The sequence below is a fragment of the Oryzias melastigma genome, linkage group LG19, assembly GCF_002922805.2.
Source record: "Oryzias melastigma strain HK-1 linkage group LG19, ASM292280v2, whole genome shotgun sequence".
NCBI lineage: Eukaryota > Metazoa > Chordata > Actinopteri > Beloniformes > Adrianichthyidae > Oryzias > Oryzias melastigma.
The window spans coordinates 11,474,762-11,486,107 of NC_050530.1; the positions used below are offsets into that span (position 1 = coordinate 11,474,762).

An 11,346-nucleotide genomic window follows, 5' to 3' on the forward strand; every position below is an offset into this window, starting at 1 on the left:
CAAACTTGCAAAGGGGGGTGGTGCCTAATGTGCTAGACAGCCTGTGTCTTGGCCTGGTTCCAGAGCGACGAGTAAAAAAGAAGCCTCAATCAATTCGTTTAAAGCAGCAGTCGCTGCCGGGGAGCTGCAGTGCAAAAGTGGCGACAGAACAGGTTCAGGTGAAGCGCAGGATTTTAGCCCCCAAACCTACGGCTTCGGGGAAGTTAATCCCCCAAACTAGTCACTGTAATTAAGGGGAATGAAAGAGGAGCAGGAGGAGGAGGAGGAGGAGGAGGAGGCTGTGTGTTGTGGCTTCCTGATGCTCAGAGGTTTGCTATCAGAGAAGGAGGGGCTAATTAGACCACATTTGTCTTAGCACACGAGAGCACGGCTAATCTTTTGGATAAATAATTGCACAACTATAAACCACTGTCGGAAGACACACAACCGGAGGCCAATCTTTTAACCTCAACCACCCAACAACAGCTGATTCAACTCTTTCATTTGTGGCTTCAATTTTAAAAGTAAAGTTTAGCAGATAAAGGCGCCACCGATCCCCGTCCTCTGCTGATTCAGAGGCTGGTCAACCAGGTTTCATGCTAGTTCCCATCAGAAAGGGCAACCTGAACGCATCCGTAGCAGGTAAAAGATTCAATTTGTTTCTCACCTATGCAGCAAAACAACGCACTAAGTTCAATTTTCAGGTTTCGTGTCCACAGGTTGAACTGCCAACATTTATAAATTATTTCCTTTTTTTCAAACTAACGCTAAACCACAAGTTTAGAACTTTGCTGCCTGAAGCATCAACACTTAAGAAGTGACTTTGCTTTGACTTTCTCCAGAACAATGCATCATATCAATGAATCATATCAGGTCAGAAGCACAGAAATAAAATTAGACGCCATAAGAATGTGGTCACAACTCCTGAATAAAGAATAAAGTCAGGGAGATCTGCTCCTAGTGGATCCTAGAAGTGTTTCCACCTGCAGGAGAACGCTTGAAGAACAGAAAAACCTTGATCTCCGCTTTCACTGCCCCGTATCTGCTTTTCAAGCAACTAACATCAGCAAAGTGTGCGATGGCTGACTTGGAGTCCCGCCCCCTCAATGCACATTAGTCATGGTTGGACTTTTTTGGGAAAGTTTATACCTTTACAAACTCTGATTCTCTGTGCATAAAAAACTAAAACTAAATCAGATTGTTTAAAGGACAATAAATAGGAAGGGAAAAAATCCCTCACTGGTGTGTGTTGTGTGCATGTTTCTGACCTCTACATAATAAGCAGAGACCTTCTCAGGGTTCGTCAACTACATTCTTGACCCCTTAAGCAGACCGCACAACATGATCAGCTTTGAAACAGCAGGTAAAAGAAACTTTATTTGTATGAAAGCTTTGAAAAATAGCTCAGACGGGAGTCAAACAGTACATTTATTGATGTTCTCTTTGAGTTGTACTTAATGTTTATTCCGTTTTATTAGTTAGACTGAAGATTTTGTTTCATTTGAATAAAAAAAAAAAAAATCTAAATTCAACTATTTTGCATGGTTAAGTCCTTTGTTAAGAGCTGCAAACAAACACCTCCTCCAACCGACCAGCTCCTTCTTTTTCATTTTTAGTAAACACTTTTATTGCCTTTTATCAGCCCACAAAAAAAAAAAAAAATCACAACAACAACAATTTTTTTCCCCCTATCTGTAACAGGAAGAAACTGTTAACTACAACCAACAATGCTTCCCGCCTAGACTTGAAAACAGCCCTGCATGTGTACAACAAGTGTGGGGACAACCCAGCCTGACAAGAGTGAGAACTAATTATCTGCTGAATGGCTGGTTTACCAGGCGTTTGTTACATGTGAGAATGAATGGCCTGAGGAGCTGAGAAACTTCAGCCGCTCCTCCCTTTCATGAGCCCTTACGCTCTTTAGAGCCGAGGAATTCCGTGGGTTCGTTGAGGCGCGAGCAATTGGGAATGTGCCGCTCTGACCCTTGTGCAGAAAAGGAAAAAAAAAAAAAACCTGGTGTATGAGCATTTTGGTGACGCCCCCCCAAACCGAATGAATCGCAGTGGCGAAGAAGGAACCAAACTGGGCTTGTAATGAAATGTAGTCAGAAAGGTGGGGAGGGAGAGACCTTGATGAGTTTGTCTACATTAAGAGAGTGATTCTCCCCCCCGGACATCAATGCATTGCAATGATGTGGTAATCACAGGTTAATAGAGCAAATTAATCCCAAAACGGCAAAGTTAATTACCCCAAAATCCTTAAAAGCAAAACAGAGTTTAAGCTCATGATTTTAAATTTTCTACAAAATTGTATTAATTATAAAGACATTTCACTGCAGATGTCTGTTTTTAAAACCATTTTGAACCACATTAAACATATGAAGAAAATCAAGCTTAAAACTGCATTTCTGATTATTTGCTTACTCAAATTGTTGTGAATCAGAAGCAGACGATAAAATACAGTTTGAAAAAGATCATGTTTGAAACAGAAAGTATGATGGGCGATCCACAAGCTCCCTGCTCAGCTCCACATCCACTTGTAGATAAATATATCCATGTACGTCTTCGTTTTCCTCGTCCGAGCTTGCATTTAGTTAAAACTGCTGGATAGATTCGATATTACTTGCCATTTTTGTTGTTAGGTTGGGGGTAAGAAGCTAGCAGAAGAGCATGAATTCCCACCCTAATCTCTAACGACTCAAAAACTATTTAGTTATTTTTAAAAGAAATTCGGACACCATTCGCTCACTACTTTTCTTTCATTTTTAAAGACAGGATAAGACGTCACGGATTTCACAAAGTGAAATTCTAATAAATACAAACATTTCATGGCGTCTATTCATGACTCCACTATGTTCTGAAGATGAAAATGTGGATGTTTATTTAAAAAAATACATTTTAACAATTTTTTTTTCTTTCAAAAATAGTTCAAACGCAATGCATTGTGGTCTATATTTGCCAATGTAGTGAGCATTGATACACACTGTTTTTTCCTAAGACTTCTTGGAAATTTCTAAGGCTCTTGATTTTGGAATTGTAGATTCGGACAGCAATAGAAAATGGCGAACAAACTTTAGTGAGTAGGGAAAGAACTTAATCCATGTAAACAGAGAGCTCTCAGGAACAGAGAAGAGAAGGGTCAGGCTTATTCCACGCTAATTGTCCCACCCACAACTTAGAGGCAAATTTCTAATGAACTACTGTCACTCTACAGAAATTATGTCTTAGAAAACAACAGTTTTGAAAAAATATAGGCTAAAAACAGCATAATACTGTAATAATTAAAAGTCCACTGGGAACAGTTTTACAATAGATCAAAAGGTGATCGGAATGGATTTTAAAACCATTGAAGGCACTTTGTAATGAACATGCTGAAACCCATTGTAGTGCCAGCGACTGAAAACACTAAATTATTTTCTTTCTTCTCTTAAGTTTCAACCACATCTACTGGAGGCCGTCAGATAACAGAGAAAAGTCACCAAATCTGACTTCCTCTGGAGTTCATCCCACAAACCCAATCTTCTATCCAGACATCAGTTTCTCAACTTGCATTTGACTCTTTTGAGCTGACTACAAAACGCTTCCTGGTTTTAAATCTTCTGGGTTCAGCCATAAATGATGTTTTGAAGTTAGAGGGCCGAGCTGTGGATGCAACAAGGACCTCGTCATGTGATCCATTCCCTCCCTCCGTCGCTCGGCAACAGCCCAGCTGGATATCAGCAGAGCAGGTCCTCCCCCTGGGGCCCAGTGGGAGTATCCTTTAAGAGCCATCTCCCCAGGCTGCCGGAGAGGGCTTTCTTTGCGTTTTAACAGCCTCCTCGCCTCGGGCCTCCTCTCTAAAAGTTCTGTCAGCTCTCCCTGTGCTGCCGTTTCCACAGACTCTGTCTCTTTACAGGAGTCTTCTCTCTAAATATTCCTACATTGCAGATACATAATTGTCCATGAAATGTACTTTGGGATGCTGCCTAGACTAAAGCACTCTCAGCTTTCCAAATGACTACTGTTGCAGGAAATTATTCAGACAGAGAATCAATTGGCAATCTTATCTAAGCCCCTAAAGTAGGCCATGAGATTTGATTTAGCATTAAGCAGAATTAGAACATTTGGTGGTGTTACTTAATTGGAGGCGGAATGATTCCCCCACTCCACAGCTGACATATCAGCAACACTTGGAGGTTTATGCGAAAGCCGTTCAAAAGGGCAAATGTGAGTGGAAATTCAAACAATATGTTGCCCTGACTCAGGACTTTAGAGGGCCCCGCGGAGTGGCCGAGCACACAGAAGCAGAAGCGCAAACGAGCTTTCCTCATAAACCAAGACAGGTGGAAAGCACAAATCACCAACTGTAAAAGAGCAGGAAATATTCCCGCTATCATCTGAGCCGCTGACAGCCCATACGTCTTCATTCCCGTCTCGTTTCAGCTCGCCTTTTCCCCGCTTTGAAAGCAACTTTGAACAATCTGCATCTGTCCCAGCAATCCATCACTGAGCTCAGACGATGGAGTCGCATAAATGCAGGAAGCCATTGCTGCCGACGGCGGGGTTTTGTCCAGCGTGACAGATGCAGCTTTCTGCTGAACTGTCAAAAACCAGAAAGAAATCCTGAAATTGAGCTGCAGATATTTCTAAGTTAAAGCTACTAAGATGTTTCTGATTGAAAGTATTTATAAACTAAACTCTAAAAGTGTACTTTCTGCTGTCCAGGAGTAGTGGGTGAAATTGCTAAAAACACATTTAAAGTTTAAGCTCACGCAGCATGGACAGATGGTCAGTAGCGGTTGAGAAAACTCCAGGCTTACCTGCTGATTTTGGAGTGAACTTGTCCCTGTTGGCAGCGCAAACAGCCAGGAGCCGGTAGCCAAGGTCCAGATCGAAGCCCTGCTGTGCTGCTACTCGGCTGACCACCTGAAAACAGCAACACGTACCTCATGATCTACCCCGAACAACATTCAAAATACGTTTTTCATCTTTATGAGCCGCATTTTCTTCTCAAGAGTGACCCCCAGCAGCATCAGAGCCCCAGATCCACCCAAATGATAGACTCACTACAGGTTTATCAGTTCCATATGAGCAGGCTGACGGCGAGATAAGGAGAAAATGTGGCCTCCAGTGCAGCAATGACCCACTGAGAGGAAGCATTAAGAGTAACATCAACATGTCACAGTAGGCGATGTAAATCACAGTTACATCCCGCACATTACTTTGATTTATCTGCTCCATTATCAGCTCAAAGGAACCCGCTCCAATCGTGTAAACCTTCAGGACCAACAGGCTCCACTGCAGAGGAATTTTTTTTCTGCAGCTTTTTTCAGAGCTGCTGTCACACTTCAAGACAAGTCCTGAGGTAGCATAGCTGAACACAGCTGCCCGTACCGTATCATTATCTTTGTAAATATAGTCTAGACATAACGCCAAACACTATATCTGGTCTTTATTTATGGGAGACCTCTATAAAAGAAATGAGAATAGGCTGTTTAATTAAAATCTATGTGAGCGAAGATGGTAATTTTAGTGTAAAAAGTTAAAGTAATTTTAAGTTCAGGTCTTTAAATGACATGTTTGACCTCCAAGAGGAAAGTGTGTGCTTTATATTGCACACATTAAACTGCTTTAGCCTCTTGAGAGTGTGAGAAGCAGCTTTAAAGGTTGCAACATATGTATTATCTAGAAACAAAACACTAATCAGTGAACAAAGAACAATTTATTTGCCTGATATAAGTTTATATGTACTTTTATGGACAAAATTATAGCTGATAAAAACACCAACTTTTTATATTTTATTGATCTTTAAGAGAGTAAGGGCTGGAAGATAAACATTATACCACAAATACACAGTAACAAGACAAAAAAAGAATTAAAAAACAGTTCATGCACTTTTAGTCTTGGCATATTTGCTGGATCTCCTTAGATGCTTTTTTGCAAACATTCCATCATTTTTTTGCACACAATCAAATTCAAACTTTATGTTTTTAAAGGTTCTAAATATGTTTTAAGTTTATAATGCAATTGTAGTAGAACCAAATAATCAATTTAGTCAGTAGATTGAAAAGTTTTCATAAAATCTGGTGTATCATTTTCCTAATGATGGAAAACCATGCAGGCAAACTGAGTTTGTTTTGCAATTTTTGTGAAAAATATGAACATTTTTAGAATTTTTATAATAAATAGAAACATATTTTCCCAAAGAATATGTTAGTATAAAAGCAGAGGACCTTTAAATAATTACCATAAGTAAAAAAAAAAAAAAAACACCAATGTTTTTTCCTTTTTTCAAAACATTCTATAGTAGATTTGCTTTAATATCATTCACATCCTCAACTTTCCCCTTTTCTTTAAGAAGCATGATTAAGGATGATCATATCATGTATTAGAAGTACAAGTATGATGAAAAAACAGCTCTAAATTATGGGGTTATTTCACATTTGCATTAGATTATCTTCATTTTCACCGCACCCGCACTCAGGTCTGCAGAGCCAATGAAGAAAAAGCAAGGAGCATTGCGATTTTCACAGCAGGAACAGAGTGAACTGGCCAAATAGAGGGAAAGCACCTGCTGCTGCACATTAAATCAGTAGCAGAAGCTCCAGTGTAGGGATGTGTCACAGTGGTTTCACTGTGGTGCACCAACACGAATCTGCTCACATTCCTCGACTGCTGCAGGGGAGCCAAACCACACCAGAAGCTGCTGTGAGTAAATAATGAAAACTCAGGTAACAGGTGAACCTATCCTTGTGCAATGATATCTTATTGGTCTTATTTAAATTTAGAGCAAAAATGAAATATTCAAAAATAATAAAATGTAGATTTTTGGTTCTTTCCAGTTTGTAACATGCTTTTGCATTTTCGCAGTGACCTCGCTGAAGATCAGGCGGCCAAACGTTCACTCTTTTGCATCCCTGAGGGAGATGTGGAAAGAGCCGACGCAGCAGCTGCTTTGGTGACTCTGCTTCTCGCCCTTGAACCTGCAGCAGTGAGGTTGCAAAGAGGTGTGGGTGAGTGTTCGACCTGGCAACTTACCGTTAGGCATCCCATTAGGCTTTGCTCAAACGGGCGCTGAAAGGCTCGAGGATCCCCGCACCAGTCCAGCAGCTCGGTTGCTGCCGTTTGAAAGTTTGCCGGGTTTTGTAAGTGCTGGAAAGAAAAAAGAAAAAATTAGTGGAGTCCAGTTGATGAAAAGATAATAGAAACGGTTGATTTTTTTTTCAGGATGAGATGCACGAAATGTCTGAAATGTAGACAACCAAATAAGAGAGAGTATTCATATCTTTAAGTAATCAGTTTTTACTTTTACTCTATAATGTAGGAATTCAATATTTAAGGAAATCACAAATTGATGCAGCAAGATCTATATCTTAAAAAAAAGTCAAATTATGGCATAATATATTTTTTCATTTCAATATGATACTTTATTTAATATATTTGTAGATTTAAGATATATAAAAAGTAGCTGGATTTGAACCCTCAAAGGTGCTTCTTACTGTCCTCAGGTTTTACTGAACATGATAAATCTCCCTGTGTGCCTGCATGAATAGATGAGCCCTTATTTCACCAGCCAGCCTTGGGCTGTGCTGTGACTTTAGATGACAACGGGCTCCTTGACCCACAGGTTCTCCTTCATGACCGTCATCCCCCTGCTGGAACCAGCAGCTCACTCCTGAACTGTGTTGTCATTCTTCGCAATAAACAAAAACAGACCAACCATATCATAGTTGGTGATTTTATCCCCCAAAAGAGGGAAAAAAAGCTTTTAAACCTCAATAAAATCACTTTAGAGATAGAGGAGCTCACACAAACCACCTCCACTCCACAGTAATCTTCAGCCTTTGGAGAGATTATGCGTGCAAGCCTTTGTAGTGCACACGCTCCAAACAGGAACAAATGGACTCCCACTCCACGGCATCAAAGGTAAATAGAGTGGTTTTGTCAGCTTATATTGATGGTTGCCTTCTTAATACCTCAGTGTGCTTTGATTTCGGAGAGCGACAGAGGAGCCGAGCAGCCGCTGTCTCCCCCCTGCTTTTTTCCTGCTTGTTCTTTAGGGGGCAGCAGAGGTCAGAGCTGGTTATAGCTGCTCTCATATCTGTTTTTAACGCTGACGTTTGACACGGAGAGGATGAAACCAGTCCAGTTTATTCTTTGTGTTTCCCACTTGCTGCAGGGGGTGGGGTAGGGGGGCTAAAAGAAGACATGGCTGTGTTGGGGAGCGTGTAAATCCTCCTGAAGGATACATTTTCCTGGAGAAAAGCGTCCATTCACAAAAACTAAATTTAGATAACACATACAATCAGAGCAGTGTGGATGGAAGGGGGTGAAAGGAGGTGGATTATGCAGAAGGGCGGGGTAGAAAGAAAAAAACTGCCACCGCCACTTGGGCTTGAAGTGATTACTGTTCTCTGCACTCAAAACAATTGGTCCCATCAGTGTGGCTGTCACATGGAGAGCCTGGCACTGCCAAGCCACAGATGTTCAGCTCTCTCGGGCCAAAACCCACCAATCACACCTAAACTAGAGGGCAAGAGTCCCGACACACTCCCCTGGATCCGTCCCACTCCAATCAAAGCGTGGTCCACTTTCATGGGGAACTGAAGGTGTGCAAGCACTAGAAAATATATCTTTGAGATAACCCAGTGAGGAAAACATCAGCAGCCGGCGCAGCGCGGCACAAAGAGGCTCCAGTTTATCATCAAATATCGACTGCTAAGAGTTGGAGGAAGTGCTCCTGCGGCGAGAGGAGGACAGTTCCTGGTTTCCACCAAGCTCCTGTACGCACCACGAAGAGGAGAGTCTGACAGCAGACCGGCTTACCCGCAGGGAGAGGAAAAACACTGGCTCCTAAATAGATACCAACAGCATACCCTCCCAGTTTTCACTGTAGTTTAGTTCCCAGAAGTGTAAGGAAACCTATATTTAGCTGAAAGTAGATTTACTTCCAGAGCATCCCTGTCTGTTTGGAGAGTAAACAAGAAGCAGATTTCCTGTATTGCTTCTTGTGGTGTTTTCTGCTATCCCAGCTCAGGCTAAACTTCCTCTCAAGTTTCCAAAGCTGAGGGTAACACCTCCATCTGTGCTTTTTAGTACCAGAAACAATAGCTTTTTTGAACCATCTTTTCCTTAAAGAAACTCAAAAGGATTATTTTTTGCTAGATAATAAGCTAATTGAGAACAAAATAAAGGTAGAAAATTCTAGTATTATATAAAAAAATTGCTGTTTCGAAATTAATGTGATTCTACAACAAGATAGTAATTTTGGAATTACCACAGTAATGATTTTCTGATTTAAATTTCATCCTATGATTCAATCAGGTCGACGGATTCCAATTTCCTCCACTTTATCATAGCGCTCAGCGGTAATTTATCATTTGAGGAACAAAATCAATTTGTTCCCCTGTCCGCCGCATTGGCTGGGAGTAGTCAGACAGACATGTCACATCTCCCGGAAAACAACAACACAAAGGAGGCGCCTTCATTTGTATTCCTGCCCCCTCGTCCTCACTTCTCCCGGAGACGCCAAAATTTCCGCGCGTGCACACTTTCAATTAAAGCAAACATCTGGATTGCTTTACAATATTTTCTTAATTATTTTAATAGCTTGGATATTGGACAATGGAGAGCAGGGGGAGAAGATAGTGAGTTAATTGTTCTGATCTCCCCCGATGATCATCTTTGTGAGCTGGGAGGAGAATAGACGGTCAGCTCAATGGGCTCGCTGCTCGTCTAATTGGCAGGACATAAATGGTATTTATTATGCGGGCCTTTCCAAACCCTGATTGTCTGCAGCACAAAGCTGCCTCTATTAGCAGGGTGCTGGCTCTTACTGGTCGATTTGAAATGACCCGGTGCTTAACCATTTATTAGATGGTCTGGAGGCAGCCTTGTACGCCACAGATCTCTCTAATTGGCATGTTTACCCATGTGCTGCTTCCCCAGGCGCTAACTTTGGGATGTATTTGTTTAAATTTTTGTAGTGCGGGGTTAATACATTTAACCCCACAACATTAGAACTGTGTAAACTGTTGTTAGACGCATGCAAACCCATTTTCCACCTCTGTGAACCCTCTTTAATAGACCATCTTTACCTTCATTACAGCTAAAAGAGTGGATATTGAATTATTTAAAACCCTGCTGTGAGGAAGACTGAACCAGGCGGAAGACAGAGTGTTTATCGCTTTCTACCTTATTACTTAAGGACATCAAAGTCAGTCATTAAATGTGCTGTAGGGGCGTGGGCCCTGTCTGCTCCCCAAACACTGACCCATCACTCCCAGCTGAGGAGAAAACAATCTTCCCAATTTCAGCGCGAGCCCCCCTCTCAGGCCTCCTTGATGTACTTTTCAAGGAGGTAGCGCCCAGCACAGAGCCCAGAAACAAAATGTACCGTCAGTTAAGGAGACATCAAAGCAGGAGCACCGTAGCCCGGGGTTACGCAAGCCTGTCTGTTTCATTCTGCCAGAGATTGGTCCTGCCGTAAACGGTGGAAAAAGGAGAACAAAAGGACACACTGGGAGTCAGCAGTGGAGGAGGGAAAGAGGGGTCGGGGTGATGGGGGAGGGAGGAGAGAATCTGCTCTTTGACCTCAGCCTGTAACCCGAGTCCCACCAGAGTCCTGATAATAGGACTGAACAGATTAGTCACTTTACCATGGCCAAACAGGAAGACTGAGAGGCTTTTTTCTGCCCAAATGGGGGGAATCCCAGCTCTGAAAGATGAACTGAGACTTGTGTTGGTGCAGACTCTCAGCCATCCAGGTCACGTTATCGTAGGGTGTCGTTCTTAAGGGCAACTGGACTTTAAAGGTCAATCGAGAAGTTTTGCTGCTCTTTTGCGTAGCTTCTTCACTTCAAATTTGCTGATGATAAGCTTCCAGAGGCTCTTTTTTTCTGGTCTGTTGTCAAAGAACCAAATCATCTATTTTCTTTTCCTCCTTTAAACTTTAAGTTGGGGCAGTAAACATCTACAAAGCTGAGTAGTTTTCTCAATATGTACTGAAGTTTCCCTCTGAAATGAACATGTCTCATTGAACCTATATTTGCAAACTCTAATTCTTTTTTACATTTTTTTATTCTTCATTTGTAACGCAACAACAGATTTCTTGTGGACTGCTTACATGTGGTAATATTGAATAGTTCATAGATATTGTAATATAACCTCTTAAACAAAGTATAATTGAGATGCAATGGTCCCTCGCATTATTGCGGTTTTGCTGATTTTTTTCAATGGAATTTTACTTTATTTTAATACAGTGCATTGTGTGTCCTGATTGGCTGTTGACCTTGTCAATCAATCTACTCGGCGTTGTGTTTTCTGCACAAACATTTGTTCAGCTGGCAGATTACATAAAACTTAGATCATGAGCAGATCTTTGTTTTA

At 41.5% G+C, this 11,346-nt stretch overlaps 1 protein-coding gene across 2 annotated transcripts in view; it reads right to left on the reverse strand.

Annotated features, from left to right (window-relative positions):
- The window catches only part of LOC112154294 (zinc finger MIZ domain-containing protein 1), a 99,902-nt gene that overhangs the window by 19,595 nt on the left and 68,961 nt on the right, over positions 1-11,346 (reverse strand). For both annotated transcript variants that reach the window (XM_036217053.1, XM_024285141.2), the window contains exons 4-5: positions 6,997-7,110; positions 4,779-4,884 (exon numbers count right to left, since the gene is read on the reverse strand). In XM_036217053.1, the coding sequence (XP_036072946.1) occupies positions 4,779-4,884; positions 6,997-7,110 (220 nt within the window). The remainder of the gene's footprint in view (positions 1-4,778; positions 4,885-6,996; positions 7,111-11,346) is intronic.